Source organism: Aquila chrysaetos, chromosome 21 (genome assembly GCF_900496995.4).
Source record: "Aquila chrysaetos chrysaetos chromosome 21, bAquChr1.4, whole genome shotgun sequence".
Classification (NCBI taxonomy): domain Eukaryota; kingdom Metazoa; phylum Chordata; class Aves; order Accipitriformes; family Accipitridae; genus Aquila; species Aquila chrysaetos.
Genome location: NC_044024.1, coordinates 21,343,205 through 21,363,341, shown reverse-complemented (window position 1 = coordinate 21,363,341; position 20,137 = coordinate 21,343,205). Strand labels below are relative to the sequence as shown.

The 20,137-nt window shown below is 39.9% G+C and overlaps 1 protein-coding gene across 5 annotated transcripts in view; it reads right to left on the bottom strand.

Annotated features, from left to right (window-relative positions):
* Window positions 1-19,739, bottom strand: part of ATRX (ATRX chromatin remodeler) — an 88,958-nt gene extending 69,219 nt beyond the window's left edge. For 2 of the 5 annotated variants that reach the window (XM_029997336.2, XM_029997339.2), the window contains exons 1-5: window positions 19,547-19,739; window positions 7,423-7,535; window positions 4,174-4,229; window positions 2,280-2,332; window positions 516-640 (exon numbers count right to left, since the gene is read on the bottom strand). In XM_029997336.2, coding sequence (XP_029853196.1) covers window positions 516-640; window positions 2,280-2,332; window positions 4,174-4,229; window positions 7,423-7,535; window positions 19,547-19,566 — 367 coding nt within the window. In that variant the 5' untranslated portion in view covers window positions 19,567-19,739. Of the gene's footprint in view, window positions 1-515; window positions 641-2,279; window positions 2,333-4,173; window positions 4,230-5,155; window positions 5,471-5,518; window positions 5,657-7,422; window positions 7,536-19,546 lie in introns of those variants that run through there. The other 3 variants (XM_029997338.2, XM_041119084.1, XM_041119085.1) reach the window with 3 other exon arrangements.
* Between the last annotated feature and the right edge of the window lie 398 nt (window positions 19,740-20,137).

The window sequence follows — 20,137 nt, the reverse complement described above, 5'->3', positions numbered from 1 at the left end:
GGATGTAGGCTTATAGTATTAACTGTTTTTAAAGGGTGCTTAAAAATAGATCCAATAATGACATTTCCCCCCCAGATTTAGTTTTGCTTTTGTTGACCTAATTGTTAATAACCTCAAAGACAGAACAATAAAATAAATAAGACTTGCAAGTGACAGAGTTTGAGACTTCTACAAAAGAATAGAAATAAATTATTTCCCTTTTCATGTTGGTTTTATACAGATGTCAGTAGACATTTGAAATTAAGCCACCAGCACAACCTGGCGTACGCAGATTAAAGTAAGCTGGGTTCAAAACTAAAGGTGCTTGGCTTCCTCTTTTAAATGCGCATGCACAGGGTGTGTGGGTGTGTGTCTGTGTGTGTGTTTGTGCACAGGCATGTATGTTTATATATAAAAGCCAACATGACCTAAGACAGGCATTTTACTAATACATGTGCATTCTAGTTAATTATTTATGCTGCATCGTAATCTCGGCTAATTTGCTGAACTCAGAAACAAAGAAAGATATGAACTACCTTTAGGCAAGCTTTGCATATCAACATCATTTTCTGAGTTTTCATTTGAAATATCTTCATTCACAGTTTCATCTAAGATTTGTTCATCATCTGATCCGACATACTTTGTTACAACTGTAGGTTTCCTGCATAGACAGAAAAAAAACCCATACCGTGACAAATATTACATATTGCAATACAGATAAGCCTGGCGCTTTGCAAGCAAAACACCGTACTAATTGGGGAAACCTATGTTCTTTTTAAATTCATTTAAGACATTACAAGGTGGGATGCTGAGTCATTACAATAAATAAGTTTTAGGCTAATTTTCTTGTTAGAAGCAGGAATTTTCCCCTCCTATGTGAAATAGAAAGATAAAAAATATTTTTGTTTCACAGGCTTGCTGTATTTTTTTTGTAAAATCAAGGTTTGATGTGTTTTTAAGAAGATATGCAGGAACGTCACACTTCTAGGGAAAAAGCCTAAATGAAACACAAGTGAATGTCTGCTCAGAAATTTTATACATCATTCCAAGTTTAACAGGCAGCGCAAGGAGAACACACAGATATTAGCAAATGACAAAAAGCAGCTTGGCAGAAAAGATGCTTGCAAGGAAATAAAGGAAACGCAGAAAGAAATGAAAAAGCTGACTGTTGAATAAAAGGACCAGTTGCCAGAATTTCACACAAACTTAATTTAGAACTGAATCCATTAAAATGAAAGAATTTACTATGTCAGGGCAGGGAGAAAAAAGAAAAAAAATGTTGAGCATAATTTTCAGTAGTCTGAAGGTTATACATGAACTACTGCAGGATACTGTTTTTGTCAGTATCAGGCACAGTACGATAAAAGTATGAGTGAAAATACCCCTAGTGATAGACAGGAAGCAAAAAAACAAAACTGTAAAAATTATACAGATGAAAGAGTTCAGCAGGACATTGGATTCAGAAGATGGAGAAATTAAAGCCAAATATAAAACCACACTTGCAAATATGGAATCAAGACAAACAGAAAAGGGAGAATGAAGAATATTATTTAATTCCAGCAGACATGATAAAATAAACAAACTTGGATAAAAAGGAATGTGAAAAGAGATACACACTTTTAAAGAGCAGTAAAAAGGCAGCTGTTGAAATCATGCATTTAGAAGAGCTCACCTATCTATACAGTATACTAGGATTTTAAAAAAATCATAAAGAACATAACCTGAATGAGCATCAGCTGAGAGAAAAAGATGAGGAGGAGTTTTACCAGAATAAGTCTGCTGTTACATAGGTCACAAATAATTTGTCTCCTGTAGGTTCAAACTGGTCGGTAAGCAATTATCTCCATACGTATTTAAATCAAAGAGCAAAAAAGGATTAAGCAGAGATAGAGCAAATGGCAGTTTCTGCACTGGACAACTTAATAGCACGTTTTGATTCCACCATCTCCCAACAGTAAGGTACATAAAGCCTTTTTTCCATATGACCCAATTTACATTTTTGGAAGAATCCTGCATGTAGAAGTAGCAAGAGTGAAGGAACAATCGTATAAACACTTTTGTCCCGAAGATGCAGGATAATCTCGTTGTCTTTGTTAATAAAAATCAAGCTTTATGATCTTAACCTTTGACCCTGAAAGATGGTTTGAATTTTAAGCGCACCATGAGGCATTTGTTTTACCAGCACTCTGCTAACTTTATGGATTTGTACTGGTGTATACTAAAAGCGTCTGGCATACTGCATGGACTCTTCTATAGTTTCACATGCCAAAAAGTTATTTATTTTTATTTTCCAAACCAACCTTTTTGAACGTGATGATCCTAAGGATTTGGTTCTTTCTGAAGAACTACTGCCCTAAAAACAAGAAAAAAGTTTAAAAGTCAACACATTCGTGACCAAGCGACCTGTCAACAAAACCAGTTTCTTACATTAACTAGAACACAACTCAGAAGTCACCAGCGCTTTGACAAAAAAAAAAAAAAAAAAAAGGAAGGAAAAGCATTAACAAAAAGTGACACACAATTTCAGTAGTCATGCCAGTTCAGTTAAACTAAATCTACGGAGTTTCAGATCAGTAGTAAGACTCCAAGAAGTCATTATTCTTTTAAAAACAGATTTAAAAATAAGTGAATAAGTGTCACCAAACTCTAACCTAAGTCACTAATGCTCACTAACCTCCCTATGCATAGATCTTAAAAGAAATTAAGAGAGGGCACTGTTATAAGTTGAGACATTCAGAGAGAAACACTGCACGTATCTCAAGCACTGAGTCTTCATGAAATTGAGGAAATTCTCTCCTTGCAATTCTCAACTTGCACTACCTGCTGGAAGTTCTCTCAGCTTTCTGGAGAAAGGACTGAGAATGGCTCATCATCACTGGTCAGTCTTAATCATAAACAGTTCTGGGGCCTCCTGCTCTGTGTTATCTTCACTGCAATGTTAACTTGCATGATTAGCACATGGAAGAATGGCCTAATTCCCCCCTGCCTCCACACTGCTGTGCATTTTCACTTTTTTACAATTCACCGGGATTCCTCACAGCACTTAGTGCTGCAGTAGCTTATGCAGGTCTATGAATGTTTTTCACACTATGTGAAAAAACCATCATCTTTCCTGACACACAGATACAGAGGGTTCTTGAAGGCTGGCACTAGGGAGCTATCACTAATAAGCACCCAAGAATTGCCAGCAGAATGCAGACGCTTGTTATCTGGCTCTTATGCCAGAAAGGGCTGGCTGTCTTTACAGGAAAACTGGTTTTTCAGAGGTTTCTGCATGCATATCATAACCAGGTTTGGGCAGTATCAAATAAATACCTGAATTTACTGCAATAAAGGCAAACTAAGGCAGGACACTGGCACTTGTGCTTTCGCTACATATTAACATACTGTCAACCAGAATGTTTCCAACAGGAGAGTAGGTATTAGTAAGACCTATCACATGAAAAATGTCTTTAATGTATATAACACACCATATAGAAGAAATTTGCTTATGTTTAATGAAGACTCTGTATCCCATTTTTTTTTTGTCTTTTTTAAAAAAAGGAAGCATATTTGCCTAAAAGGACAACTAAGTACCTACTGTTACCTGAGTAACAGGGTGCAAGTGTAAATACAAGGTAGAGACCAATTCTTTTAAACCGAAAATAAGTAAGAGCCTGTTCACACAAAAGCCAAAGAAAAGAATAACGATAAAAGAATATTAACAGTATTTCTTTAAAAAGAAAAACTCACTTTGCAATATACTCAATCTGAATCAATTAACAACAGCTTGCATTTCTTCACAAAAATGCAACTGCATACCTCAGGTAAGTAAAACATAACTCTCTAAACTGTGTTAAAGACGTTTTTCCCGGGAATTATTGTGCATCAGAGAGACAATGAAGTTGTCCAAGTAAATTTGTATTATTTCAATAATTTAGAAATAAAGAAGGGGAGGCAGGAGAAACAGGATTGCTTGCATATGCCTAAATCAAAGCGAGTATCATTCAAAATTTAAAATTTAATTTTTAATTAATTTCATATTATTTTACAGCTAATGTTTCTATTCAGCAGATATGATGACATTTACTGCATGGTTCTGACAATATTCTTCAAGTATTTATTGTAAAAGCAACAAAGTCAACTGAGCATTTCCTATACTAGCCAGTCTGCACTAGTTATGCAACTAAAATTCAAGAGCGTTTTTACCCCTACCTCTTCTCTGTTGTTCTCCATTGAAGCTGGACTACTTTTAGGTTCTCTACTTTTACCTATGGAGAGAAATTAAAGGAAGCCGCTGAAATGCAAGAAATATTGGAAGTTCTTCACATTGTACGTCGTAGCACTGTTTACATTTCACCAGCGTGAATAAAGATGACTGTGTGACTTTCAGAGACAAACTGTTGCACAAAACACAGTCCACTGAATGGCATAAATTTTAGCGAAATAATTTAGAAATTACTTTCAGTTAAGTTGCTGATAGGCTGAAAGACTGCCTTCCCATTCATGAAGAAATACTGAAGAAATGGAAGTGCAATTGTATATGCAGAAATAATACAGTTTGTGCATTTTTTTAATCTCCAAGAAGTTATTCTAAGAAGTATTTTCTCTTACACATCTTGACATTAAAACCACAATATTAAATCTGGGATCATGGAACCCCTGACAAAAATCCCATTTGACACAGAATATTATAGAGAATTCCCATTTCTCGATTTTGGGAACTGTGGAATATAAAACCTAAAGACATGCAACCTATTACTCTGTTCCATCCACCAGTCCAGGTAATGGAAGGGAGAGTTTCAAGCTCAGTGATTCAATGATACTTGTATGAAGTTGCTCAAAAGGCTTAGTAATAGCAGTATTTTAATAGATGCACTACTGAGAAACATGCAAGTAAAGTGGTAGTATAATTACAGGATACGTATCATGACCATTTCTGATTTTAACATAAGACTGCTAGCACTGCAACTTATATAACCTTAAACTTCAGTTTTGGGAAAAATAAACAATTTTCTTCTACACTTCAAAAAAAATTAGATCACTTTGATTAGAAAATTTAATGCTGGGTATTTGACCTAGGCTGAACTGTTTGGGTAAATTTCAGCCAAAATTATCCAGCCATTTCTGCATGTGAAGCTAAGGTAGGGGGGAATAAGAAATGGAAACAGATGAAGTCTTTGGCCCTTTTAAGTACCTGAAATTTCTTCTCTGGAATATTACAGGCATTCCCCTATTCTGAGGGAAGAACCTGAAATTTGGAAGAGTGACATTTCTTCTGGAGACTAGATGCTGCTGCCCACATTCTACTCTTGACCAATTTTGCTAAATCCACAGAAAATACCAGTTTGCACATGCTCAGTAGAGATTTCCTTGATTCTGGCAGCTACAATCTCTGTAGATTCTGCATTCAGATCGCTAACCAGACTGCACATGCGCTACTCCCGAAAGCAACTGAACATGCTCCATTGTCAGTTTCTACGTGTGACTGGGCTGTACATGCGCCATCCCCATAGAATGACCGAGCATGCTGCATCCCCGCACAGCTCCTAGTGCTGACCCAACTGCACATGCTCCATCCACTTCAGGGCTATGAGAGCGCAGGATTTCCCCTGTGACTGCTGCTCCAGGGCAGGGGCTGGTCACTGGAAACAAGCGCAGGAAGTGAGTCTCTCCTACGCGCTCAGTGATTCTCCTGCTGGCACCCACGCAATGTAGAGGAGGGAGACATCCAATTCGAATGCAGAGAGGACAAAGAAACATTATTAAGGCTGTAAAATCAAGTACTCAAAAATTAAGAAAAGCCAGAATGAAAGTTAAGGGTGCAATTTCACTTTACGTATCATTTCTAGCACATAAGCATTATGATACAGTTCAGGTCCACAGCAATGCACAAGATGGAAGTGCTCAGCGAGCAACAGCTTCGTATTTTAATTGACCTGCGTGTATGGCAGGGACATGTTCCATCTCTCGAGCCACACTTAACCATCTTCATCATCACCTCCCTCCTCACAACGCTCTACCTAGTAGTTCACATATCCTCCAAATGCTGGAACAAAATGAGTTCCATTACTATATAAACATGATTTAGCCCCCGTCATGTCTATCACTTGTACACTGACTGAGCATCCTGTGGATTACAAACAAAAAACCCAAAACAAAAACACACACCCAAAACCAAAACATAGTTGCTAGAGACACTAGCATTATGCACAGAAAGTTGGGAGGGGAAGTAAATTTGCACAGTTAATTCTGGCATTTCCTAATATTTAAGTATTTAATCCTTGACTTTTCAACTTTAGTATGTTCTTTTTTAGAAATAAAATCTGAGATCTCAAAAACAACACTGAAACATGTCTGCTGTTAATTATTTAAGTGTACCCCTGTTTCGAAGTAAATCTGTATTTTAAGGCAAGGAGCCAAATTCTACTTCTAACTACACAAGATAAAGGGAAAAGATTTCTTTTTCCCAGTATGCTCCTCAGCAAAAATTCACTTTGAATGCATCTACATCACAGTTTAGTTTACTACTCTGCTGAAGTATCACATGAATAATTTCTTTTTCCTATGTTAACAGTTCAGTTTGATGCTGACACAAGGAGGTTAGCACCACATGGCAGCAGACTCTATCTCAAGACAAAACATTGAAAGATAGTAACTACACGTCAGAAAACCCCCATAAGTTTATTACTTAGGACAACAGGAGTTTGAAAATAAACTCCGTAACACAGCCAACACACTCTCATTCTCCTGTACTCTATCACTTCAGCACAACTTTTAGGTCATTAAACAAAAGATTGAAAGGTTTTGCACCTGTACCCAGTCCCAGTCAAACCAGGAAACCTAGTTAAATTTGCAAACAAATTTTATTAAGTACTGTTATGAAGTAATTTCACTTTTTATGACTGTAATCAAAACAAAGTGTTTCAAATTCGTTACCTATTTCTAACTTGTAAGTAAAAATTTCTAATACCAAATTTGACCTAGCATAGGACTCGAGGTTTTTCAGAAGTATTATTTTGTTTCCAAATGTTTCCAGATTACATGTAGAAATCTTTTTCAAATAATTATGGAAATATAATCTCCAGAACTTCTTCCACAACTACAAGGACTGCAACAGCTTTACTTCAGCAGAAAAAACAAGATACTGCACTTACACATTCAGGAAAACTGAACAAGGAACCCCTAGCACAGCAAATACACGCATGTTTGCCATCTCATGTTTCACAGAAGGTAAACTGCCAGTAGGATTAGCTTCTTTTCACATTTAGAAAAGATTCAGAACTGAAAGAAATATTGTATCAAGGGCCTGTTGTATAATTATTAAGATATCACCACTTAAATCACATTAGGACTTTGCAAAACTGCCCCAGTGAAGTGCAATACAGTGAAATAAAAATACAAAGTTATTTGACTTTAGAATCATATATACATTGAAAAGAAAAACATAAAATGTCTTTTTACCTATGGTTTTGTTTTTAGATAATGCTGGAGGAGAGTTTGCGTCCTCAGATTCTTCTGATGAGTGAGCCAAGAAGTCATGAAGCTTCTGCACCAATGTATTCAACTTGCTTTCACTGTTAAAATACAAGTAAAACTTGAAGTTACCTATGTATCTCACTAGTTGAGCAAGCTTGAAAGAAATTATGTTTAATCGCAATTAATACACACCTACAAAAGAAACTCAGTTATTATTTAAACATTTGTTTCTGCAAGAGAATATCAAACTAAAAAAACACAATTTTGTTGAACCCTGAGTAAAACAATAGGTGCAGCCTTATTGACAAAAAGCACTAAGGACTCTGTTAACAGTAATAATAAAAAGCCTATTTTAAACTGTTTTTACTGTTTAAAATTACTTACAAAATTCATGAAAGTCTGAGTGGTAATGCTGCTATGACATGAAGATAGCAAAAAATGAAGTTAAGATTCTATTTTGTCAGAAGCTGAACAGGTAAAATTAATAAAATCTTTATTTTAGTACCAAAAGTGTAACCTTTGGGGATATAAAACACTAGAAATAATAGCAAAATTTCACTTACAACCTTACAAACAAACAGTTCCATTGAATATGACAGATCTACGTGCTTATGCAATGCTTATATTAAATCAGCCATGTACATATACATTGTATATCCTGTATTAATTTTGTCAAAAAACAACCATGTAAGATCAGATCATTTCTTGATCTGTTTGTATGAGTATTCATAATTAATTTATAAAAACATTACCCTAGGAATTTTCACTAGGTAGTTTTAGACACCAGGAACTGTTAGTCTTACATATATGTACTCATTACAATAAAAAGGCAACACCTTTATCCTATGCTTTTGTTAAAAAGCTATACCACTTCATAATCTACATGTTATTCCCTCTCCTTCTATGTTGTTATTTCCCATTTTCTCCTCCCAAAGCTTCTCCAATTTCCCGAGACAAGTGCCTTTTTCTAGCTGCAAGCACACTGACTGAGGCCAAGGGCAGTCACCCTTTCAGACCCGCCTGTATCAAAAGTTACCACTCTCAGCTGTTTGTCACCGCTTCCCTCCAGGACACTATCAGTCCTCTAAAATCTGCCAGCTGATATGTCTGAGTCATCATACCTTATCTGCTACTGGATACCAGTTTTCAAACTGCTGAACTACACTACCCCCTTCAAAACCTAACCCAGTTAGAGGATACAGCCTTCCATCCTTTTCATCTCCCCATTACTTTCAAAATGGTCTTCTGACAGCAAGAAGAAGTAAGCTTTCTGTCCCTGTTTTACAGGTTGCAGGACCTTCTGAATGTTTATCAGAAGCTCAATCCACTCACCTTTACCATCTCTACTATTTCTCTGAACACATCAATTTATTAACTTCTGACTTTCAATTTAACTGTTATTGCTAAAAAAAAAAAAATCATTTGTTTTAAGGACATGCAGGTGAGCACTCTCTTAAGCAGTGAGTGAAAGGGTATCATCATGTTACTGCAAATGACTATTTAAACCAGTGAAAATAACCACACATAAACCAGCATGAAACATCCATTTAAAAAAAAACACCTGTAATTTCTTTAAATCTTCTGAAGTACTCAAAATAAAACAAAATAGCACTTTGTAATGGAAAGATTTTCTGCATGAGTAAAGGACACTTTCTTTTGAGACTACATACCGTCAATCACTTGAGCAACTTTGAAAGAGCGTAACAAAACCTGTTTTACTCTCAAGTGTATCATAAATTTTTTCTCTCAATCTGTCTAAAAGTCTTTCCCTCTAATTCCTGGACTCATTTTGCTACTCAACTGCCAATCCCTAAACTTGGGTTTCCCTTTTTGTCATGGATGGAGGGCATATTTCGAAAACACTACAGAAGATGATAATGGTACACTTTGGTTTTAACAGATCGCATGCTCTACTTTAGAAAGGAGATTTAATGACAATTTATTCACATTAAGTTGAAAAAAATTAAAGAATTGTTCAGAATTATTTGATAGCAGAAGTACATAAAAAGATTTTATATCCATTCCAGATGGGCTGAAGAACTAATGCACATTCAGAAAGGCCACAAAAAAGTACATTTTTGGTAGTTTAAAAAAAAACACAAAAAAAACCCCAAAAAACCCCACCAAACCAAAAAACAACCCACCCCAAAACCCCGCATGTGGAATTCTGCTCATTTAGTTTATAAATAACTTGGTTTGGTAACAGCATTTTAGAAAAGAAAATGGGAACTATAAATGAGTTATAATATCATTGTTCTCAATACAAAACAAATTCAGAATAGTATGCATGTGTCTTTGTGACTCGCACTTGGGACATTATCTACTACCATTTATTAACTGTTACCCTAACTAGCCCAAAATCATCATTTTTAGAGCAAAATGTTCACGCCGACAAACAACAACCAAAAAATAAAAAAACCCCTACAAATACTAAAAAGTCTTCTCAACTTGGTTTTCCTCTTGATTATTCAGCATTTTGTACCATAACCCTGTATTAAGGAATACCAGGTCAAATGTAAGTAAAGGTGTTACACTTACTATACTTCACCACACAGAAATTTTAATTTAGGGCAATGCTTTACCTGGTTTTGTACAAAAGTGATTTTATGTCATGTATTTATAGTTGAGAATATATTATCTATAATCTTTTTTAAAGCTTCTACTGCAAAATCCTTGTTCTTTGTAATATATTAATAGACCCATCCACTATTAAATTGATCACAACCTGTAAAATGTGTATTTTTTAAAAAAACAGAGCCTAAAAATTTAGAACCATCTCAGAAGCACTAAGCAAAGCAAGCAGTCTCCCTCTACCATATAGCAACAGTCCCTACACTATTTACTAGTGTTTTTAGGCTTGCATGTTCTAAGCAAATGGCTTCACGATCAGTCTAGAGCTATTTCAACAGTTTAGCCTAATTAAAACAGGACTGAAAGGAAAGATGTCCTACTATTACTGGTTTGGCCATGAACCTGATTTGTGACCTTGGGAAACTCTCTTTTAAGAATACCATTTCTTACCTAAATTCAGAGCAAGTGCCGTAATCATAAACGGTAAACGCCTGGCCCTGACTGCTATAAGAAAAGTACGCATTAGGCAAGCCACTTATTAGGCTAAATGACTCTACAAATGAACAGAATATATAAGAAGAAAATGAAGGGACACGTACTGGCCTAATCTAGACACAGCATACTTAATTCAATCTGGCTGTTGACTACTGTCACAACTGTATGTACTTACCTGTATTGGGTTTGCATGGCAAGGTTTTGGTAGCAGGGTCGCTACAGGGGTGGCTTCTGTGAGAATTCCCCCATGCCCGACAGAGCCAATGCCAGCCGGCTCCAAGACGGACCTGCCGCTGGCCAAGGCTGAGCCCATCAGCGACAGTGGTAGCGCCTCTGGGATAACGTATTTAAGAAGGGGAAAAAAAAACCAGCTGCAAAACAGCAGCTGGGCAAGTGAGAATATGTGAGAGGAACAACCCTGCAGACCCCAGGGTCAGTGAAGATGGAGGGGAGGAGGCACTCCAGGCACCGGAGCAGAGATTCCCCTGCAGCCCATGCATGCCCAAAGGAGGCTGGGACCCCGTGGGAAGCCCATGCTGGAGCAGGCTCCTGGCAGGACCTGTGGCCCCGTGGAGAGAGGAGCCCAGGCTGGAGCAGGTTTGCTGGCAGGACTCGTGACCCCATGGGGGACCCACGCTGGAGCGGTCTGTGCCTGAAGGACTGCAGCCCGGGGAAGGGACTCACGCTGGAGCAGTTTGTGAAGAATGGCAGCCCGTGGGAAGGGCCCACATTGGAGAAGCTCATGGAGGACTGTCTCCTGTGGGAGGGACCCCACGTTGGAGCAGGGGAAGAGTGTGAGGAGGAAGGAGCGGCAGAGACAACGTGTGATGAACTGACCACAACCCCCATTCCCCTGTGCCACTGAGAGAGAGGAGGGAGAGAAATTGGGAGTGGAGTTGAGCTTCGGAAGAAGGGAGGGGTAGGGGGAAGGTGTTTTTAAGATTTGGTTTTATTTCTCATTATCCTACTCTGATTTGATTGGTACTGATTTCCCCCAAGTAGAGTCTGTTTTGCCTGTGACAGTAATTGGTGAGTGATCTCTCCCTGTCCGTATCTCAAGCCAGGAGCCCTTTGGTATATTTTCTCTCCCCTGTCCAGCTGAGGAGGGGAGTGATAGAGCGGCTTTGGTGGGCACCTGGTGTCCAGCCACAGTCAACCCACCACCTTACTTCATCCCCTGTGTTAGCTAATGATCATGCTTCTGCAAAGTGAGTCAAATCACCTTCGGACAAATAAAAATTTTAAGGAACAGTTTTCATTTGGATCCATCTTGCCATACATTCATGGGATCATCCTCTCTGATGGCAGGTAAGGTGCTGAAAATTCATAGCCAGGGCAGGGGAAAGAGCAGTACTGCCCATTTCAGCAGCAAACCCAGGTCACATTGGATTATACTGCGAAACTGCACTGGAAAACCCTTGTTATTGCACTCAGCTTCTACCTATTTTCTTCAGACACCTCAAAAATGTAGGTGGAGAATGTCCCAGTTATTGTCAATGCCTGGAAGAAGTTTTAAAACTGTATTTTCTTTACACAAATGAATTTCTCATTCTTCCACAGGATCCTACCAACTTTTAGTCTAAATAAGTGCCCCTCATCTGAATTTCAAGTGGCTCCTGAAAGTCAGTGGAACAGGAGTGCTTTCCAGCCTTTCATCTATCTCAATGCTGACAAATACACTTTTGCAAAATTTTTCCTATCTTAAGTACTCACCTTCCTTGAGTTCAACACTTGTCTAAAATTTTTCCATGTTTAAACTTTTAAAATAGTTCAAGGGCACAAGTCTTTAAAATTTATCTTTACAGTTGCTTCAAGTTAAGGCCCAGTAATTTTTCACTTTTGAAGTCAAAATGAAATACTGCAGAGCAACAAGTATTAAGCAGACAAAATTAAACAATCCTTAGAAAAAAAAAATTAAAGAAAAACAAAACCAGATGTGCTTTAAAACTGCCAGTCTGTAGACTGCCATCCTCTGCTTCAGACTGTATCCCTATGTGAATGACAGAAATCTGACAATGCACAGCAAAAGGCTAAATATTTTAATTAAGACAGTGGGAAGAAGGGAAAGAACTGACTATGTCTACATTAAAACACTGGAAGGTTTGGTGCTGAAGACCCAATACCCATGCTTCATACATTTAAGTAATTCAAACTAGGTGTAGTCTGGCTCTGCAGACTGAACAAGCACTAGCAGTTGGAGCACACCAAGAATGCTGGAGCACATCTTTCAGCTTAGTTCCACCCAGAAGGAATCCAGTTTGTGCACTCTAAGTACCCCCTGCACTATCAACAAAACTGAATAAGCAAGGACAATCTGGAGACTTTTTTCAAAAATGCACTTCCTAATTCAGATGCTCATATGGATGCACCCAAAGTTCTGAAGGAGATCAGAACATATTTTTCCAAAGCATTTCTACATCTAATGTGTTACAAACATGACCATCTTTTAAAATTAGTTTTATAGTAAATAAAGCTGAAATTGATGTAATTTAATTAAACAAACAATTTCAAAACTGGTACTAAGCATCCCCCCCATCCCCACAAGGTATAATTGCCTTTCCTACTACCTAAGCCTTGCTATAATCAGGCCAATATTCTGTCACCTGCAAATCTTCATAAAAGTTTTTCCTGATGAGAAGGAAAAGTGTTAGACTTACCCTAATTCAAATATTTAAGTTACGAGGGCAGAGCCTACACAATCATTTCATACGAAACATATCAATATTGTGGCTGAACACGAATGAAATAGCTTAAGACCGTTGGAAAGAGTAAAAGATGATAAAACCTACAATAGAAGTTGTTTATTTTCTCATCCCTAATCAAAAAAGGAGTGAACACACCTGCAATATCCTAAGAAGCCTGCTTCTCTCAGAAAAAAAATACATAACCAGAAAATAAAATCAGCCTACCATTGTATCAGTTGAACAAGTAAAGAATATGGTTTTATAAAGGGGGGGGGGAAATAAAGCACTTCTGAGAGGTTGTTTTTTAACAATGGTTTCCCAAGGGCAAAGTAACATGATACTGTATAGCCTAAATCAGATTATTATTTTGTAACTTATTTATACTGATATACCAACTACACCAAAACAAGTGAGGCTTTACAATCAGGATTCACACAATCTGTTCAAGTTGGCATGAACCAGCCCTACTGCCAAAGGACACAAACCCTCATGCCCTGACACACACACACCTGATGCCACTCACACTCTCAGTTCTCTCCTTTCTCCTCCAGTTCAAGTATTTGTTCTGACCTATGCACAGAAGCTCATCCATATCAGAAGTAGCCATTTCTTCTACTGAATCTAGGCAATTTCCCTAATCCAGCTCACCACTCATTGGTATGCATGTTCCCGCAAGCAGAAATGATGACAGAACGAGCTAGGGAGGAAGGAACTTAACTTCAGAGGCAGCAATATGCTATGTGAGCTTGAACTATCACGCAGCAGCAAAATTAGAGTTGGTCAGGTAAATGATGCGAAGAATCACAGAATCATTTAGGTTGGAAGGGAACCTCTGGAGAACACTTAGTCCAACCCCCCAACACAAGCAGAGACAGCTACAGGAGGTCACCCAGAAATATCTCCAGTCAGATTCTAAGTACCTCCACAGATGGAGGCTTCACAACCTCTCTGGGTGACCTGTTCCAGCATTTGACCATTCTCACCATAAAAGAGTTCTCTTGTGTTTAGATGGAATTGTACCACATTAAACTTACTAAATCAGATACAGCCAGAAAATACCTGAATACCAAAGCTCTGACTGAAGAGATGCAGGCATCTAGCATTTCATCAAACTCGGAGAGTCTATGCTTAAGACTTCGTTAACACAGCTTTACTCTTTTACTTTATTTAGAACTGACTTTAAATCCACAGGGGCTTAATCAAGTGATACCTAGTACAGCTGAAGACAGTCAATGATGTGGATGAAGTAACTTTGGAGCTTAAGTACAGCCTAACAGGTTCAGACAAGTAAACAGAATTATTTTTCTCCAGACACACAAGGGGAATGAGAAAGCAATGGTTCAAAGTCACTGAGAGACCCTTTATTCTGTTCAAGGAAGATTACACAATTTCTTTTTGTTGAGATGGTATCCAAACAACTGTATCAGGACTGGCTGAGAGTTACCATGCTTCACTCAAAAGTGAAAATTCCTTTGTTTTTTAACCTGTTTCTTTAATGGGAGCTAAAAAATAAAAAAAAAATTAAAAAAAATAAAAAAAAGAAAGGGAAAAAAACATCTAAGACAAACAAACTCATTGTTAGGTTGGTTTGAATGCCATGCAGAAGTCTATAACTTTGATGGCAAAACAATCTGCAAGCTGAAAAAGACTGACTGAAGTCAACCACTTGAAAATCTAAATACAGCATTTTCACCTTTATGAGACACAAATCATGGCAAACTGAATACTTTACTATGTTAATTCAGGAAAGGAAGCTCAAACTAGTATATATAACATAAGAAATAGAAAGTTATATTTAAAAGCTTAAACATGCTGTGTTTAAAGGGAAAGAACTGCACATCCAATAGCATCATGCCCCTCTAACTTTAAAACTGCCTTCTCTTTTGCTTCATCTGCCCTCTGCTTCCTGGAGTTTACCACAGATTCTCAACAAGACATCATTACAAACTCTAAGAATTAAAGTGTGTCCCTTCAAGTCTCCCAGATATTCCCAGTGAGGTTTGCTACAGGTTTTAAGGGTTGTAGCCCATCTGAAGCATAGTTTTCTTATTTTACACGATAAAAGTCATCTCAGTTTGCTCCACTGTCAGTCCTGAATTTATTGCCTAATTTTTTTGGTTTTGCTTTACATAATAGATGTATTTGCCCAACAAAGCTTCTACAATTGAACCTATTAAGACCTACAGTCGGACCTACTGAGATAGAAATTTCTAAAACTGTGTGCAGCCTTCAGACTTGCAAATAAACTGCCTAAGCAGCACTGAAGTTGACACTGGTCAACAACCTGTGTAACCAAGTTCTTGATTTTTTTCAAGGTTTCACTCCTTTTCTAAAAAAACCAAACCAAAACAAAACAGAAAACCATCAATCCATCATCCATCTTGAATGACAACTGCCCGGTGGCCAGATGTTATAGCAAATTATGAAAGCTTTATACTCTTCCTGTAGTGAATCAGGGCACTTTACCTACCATCTTTTAAAGTCAATATAAAACCTCCATTATATTTGCCACTTAATTTCTACAATTTCTTCCTTCTCCTCCTGACTCACCACTGGAACAACTTGCCACTGACCTATCCGTGAAGTGATTCATGTTTCCAAATCACCTGCAGGTACAAGCTGAGCTCCAGTGATACAAAATGTGATTTCATGAGGTTCAGCAGTATCCTTAGGCTTTCCTGTTTATTAAAGACACATCTAGTGATCCAATCTAAAACCATACTTTGTCATAGACTGCAGGCATTTGGTTTTATGGTGAACACAGCACATTTTAGTATTATTTTTTATATTTTTCTTTTGGTGAGGCATATCCACATAGAAAGCACTAGCTCTTCCTCCCTTCAAGCAGAGGGTACAAGTGCTCATCTACAGCGGAACTGGGAATTTCAAGTTTCCACAACATTAAAGCCACCCTACTGCAGAATATGTATTATACACCCCTTTGTCACACCAAATTATTTCATAGACGAAGATACCTCCAGTTAAGCCCTATAGACACCGTGACACAACATTTACAAAACCCTAACAGAGACGATATTGTACTAAACCAGAAATAATGAAGTCACTGCACCAAGTTCCTCTCTCAGAGAATTCCATTTAAGTGGTGCAAACACATTGGCTCTGAGGCACACCTGGTACAGAAGACAACAGCCAGCCTAAAGTTTTGCTCTTCTTGGGGGAAGAGTCAAAGAATCTGCTTATGCCCATTCTACATGATTGTGTGAAAGATGGCTAACTTACACTGTACCTTCAGAGAATATGGAAGATTGCTATTGACTTACTTCCAATTAGATTATTGTGGCATTAAATAACATGCCTTAAACAACCCTATAATATCCCTCAGAACAAAGAAATTCAAGTTACTAAAAAATGCAGAAAATTTAACAAAAATGTTAAGACTAAGCTACCAAAGTATCATACTCAAAGTTGAAAATTCTTCATCATAAAAAAAACAAAGTTTATTTTGCCAACATAAAAAAAATCTAGTATCACTACATTGAATACTGGATGGTTCAAGTGGGTAAGATTCAAAACTTGTCGTCTTTTTCTACTGCTGCGCTTATTTGTACAATGCACGAACTGATTGGTAGGAACAGGTTACGTCACTATGACAAAGATTCCTCCACTTTAAAAAAAGAAAAAAAAAACCAAACAATTTTTTGGGCACAAGTTGTAGAGAAATCTTTATAACCATTTACAGAGGTAGCATTTTTTTAAAAAAAGTTTCTTAGTAAGTTACTCCAGTTTTCACCATTTTTTTTCAGCATTCCAAACTTGTCACCCTGGACATGGGAGACTCCTAGGTGCTTAATATTAAATCAAAAAAGTATTCCCTACAAAAAAAGTTTAAAACTTCATAGCTGGAAGACTAGTATTGATTATTTTCCTTTTAAACACCGTAAGTCTATCTTCCAGAAGTGCTGGGAAAAGATTTTCCATCAAAATTCTATTGTTTGCATACCTTCCAAAGAATTCTAACAACAACCTCCTAGCTTTATTTCTGTACACGTCTTACATGAGCAAAACTGCAGATAGCAGAAGATGAAACGAACGTGTAGGGTGACTGTGCAGGGTGACAGAAATGCAGGCAGCTGACAGGCCAATAGGACTTGTGGGAAATGGGAACAAGAGAGATAGATGGGGGGGGGGGGGGGGATGTGGGGGTGTGTTTCTTTTCCCTCTCATTCTCTCCAACTCCAACTTTAAGTAGAACTTGAACTGACAGAAAGTAAGAAAAAGCCCATGCAATGTGTTCATTAGTTTATAACCCTGAAACCATGATACCCTACAACGTCATGCCTAGTTCCTGGCATGGAACTGTTCTTGTAAAATAAAAACACTGTTCAAGATGAGCTCTATATGGTGTAAGAATTATAAAAAACATTTAGGCTGAATGAGAACTGACTTCATGCACAGAAGAAAAGTTTGGAGCACCAAAAAAAAAAAAAAAAACCCAAACATACTATGTCCATCTACTTAGAAGTAGTTTGTCACAAGGCCTGCTTATGTGGGACAGATCCAACCCAAAGACTACATGCAATCTCAGATCTGTTCTGTACATACTTTTTGATCTTTAAGATTACAAATAATCTGAAATAATCCAATTCACCCTTCTGTCTGTAGGTAATCTGAAAAACTGCATGGAAAACGTATGAGCTTCTGTATCCTCTTCCACTGAAGCACAAACTCAAGCAGCCCCTTAGTAGTAACACTAATTGTTGCACTAACGACAAAAGAATATGGAAAGGATTAAGTACAAAACCTTCATAAAGTAGACCAGGAACAAGTGGTTCAAAAAAAGACAAAGCAGAATATGGGAAAATAGGGAACAAAATACAACAGTCACAGTAAAATAAAAAGCAAAGCTGTCCAAATGGAAGAGCATTTTTCAGAATATGTAATAGTAATTATGACCATAAAACAGTCAATAAATATTAGTAACACAGGTCCTTTTGCTATACAAAAATCAAACTCTACCCTTGATTTTCAGGGATTGGGAAAGAGAAAGGAGAAAGCCCCTTAATTAGTATTTCAGTCTACACACGAAATAATCGATCCGACACAGAAGTGGTTTAAGGTGTCAAAGTACTTTAAGAACACCGAGGGGAGAAGCGGGTAAGAGATGGACAAGCCCCATCTTACAAAATAAGGAAAACACATGCAGAAAAGACTACTAACTGTTGGAAAGTCGTGCACCAACATATATTTGCAATGCTCACGACTTACAGCCAGCATGTGATCTACATCAATAATGATGATAATCTTTTAAAAAATCTCTTTTTGTTAGTTAGTAGTAGATTACACACGCATTACTTACTCAGAAACGTTAAGGCTTTAAAATCAAGCAATGCACAGCAGGAGGAAAACTGCCATCCCAGTTACAAACTACTCAAAATAAGTCTTAAAACTGGGTGGTGAAGATACACAAATATGACCCCAGAAAAAAACTTTATCCAGGGCTCAGTACTTCAGACAGCACGATGCTTCTTTAACACCGATTTTGAAGACACGCACAACATTCGTGAGGGTCAAGTGACAATACTTTATACAGTGCCTTAGGCGTTTGGAGTATTTGTGGGTGATGGGACTGCGTTGGTTGGAGCCCTTGAGTACGGATAAACTGAAAGCACACAAAGCCACCTATTTATTAGTAGTTTAACATGGCGCCTTTCTTAAGACTGACTTTACTCGGGTTTCTGTCAGCCCGCTTACTTTACACAGCAAAACCAGGAGCCGCTCGTAACAATTAAGGCGGCAGGAGTCAGCTCTTCAAGGGTAGAGGGAGATGTTTGTAAACCAGCATGAAAACAGATCCCCCGCGGGGGGGATCAGCGGGAGAGGAAGGACTTTACTACGGCGCAAACACGTGGGGCGGGGGCGGACAAACGGAGGGCACATCCCGCGGCAGCCAGCGGCGGGGGCACGGCGGACGATGGCGGGGGGCGATGCCGGCCCCGCCCCTCCAGGCCTTCCCGCCGGGACGGGACGGGACATCCCAACCCAGCCCTACCGCGGCCCGGGCCCGCCGTGACCGGGGAAGAGAGCCGCCGCCGCCGCCCGCCAAGCGCCGGGCCGCGGCGAGCCGAGCCGAGCCGAGCGCCCGCCGCCCGGCTGCGCTCGGCCGCCTCCGCCGCCGTCCCCTCCCCCGGCGCTCCCCAGCCGGCCGGCCTCCCGCCGCCATCCCGCCTCCTGCCCGACCTCCGCCAGCGCCCGCCGCCCCGGGCCCGTCCCCGTCCCCGCCCCACCCCCCGCCGCGGGGCCGCGGGCCGGGCCGGGCCGTGCAGCCGCGGAGGCCGCCCGCCAGCAGCCGCCGCCGCCGCTCCCCCCGCCGCCCGGAAGGGGCGGGCTCCGGGCCGTACCTCACGGGCTCTGCGGTCATGTCTCCGCTGCCGCTGCTCGGTGCGGCCGGCCGGGCCGGAACCGGGCTCAGGCGCTGAAAGGAGACAAAGCCGCTATTGCCACCATCGCAAGCTCCGCCGCCATCTTAGCGGAGGGAGGCTGAGGGAGACCTGCCTTCCTGCCGCCTTCCTCCGTCGCCGACTCCCATTGGCTCCTCGCCGCCCCCAGCTATTTTCTAATTGGGCGGCTCCGACGGGGCCTGTTGCTAGGGGCGTTCACGTCACCGTCCCAGCCTTCCCCGCCCCGATTGGCTGGAGGGAGGGTTACCTCACCGGCACGGGCCTGGCGTCACGCACCGAGGCCCGTGACATCATTTCAAAACAGAGTGTACTGACTTCGCCCAGCAGGGCGCTCCCGCCGGTGGGTGCCCCCGCGGCCTCGGCCTCCGTGGCGGGAGCCAAGCGCGCACGCATCCCGCGGGGTCAGGCAGAGCGCGGCGGGGCTCCGACGGGCGGCAGGAGACGGAGCAAGCGGCGACAGCGAGCGTCGGGTCTCACCTCGTCCCCAGCCGCCCACTCCATCGTCAGGGGACCGCGGCCTCGGGCGGTTCC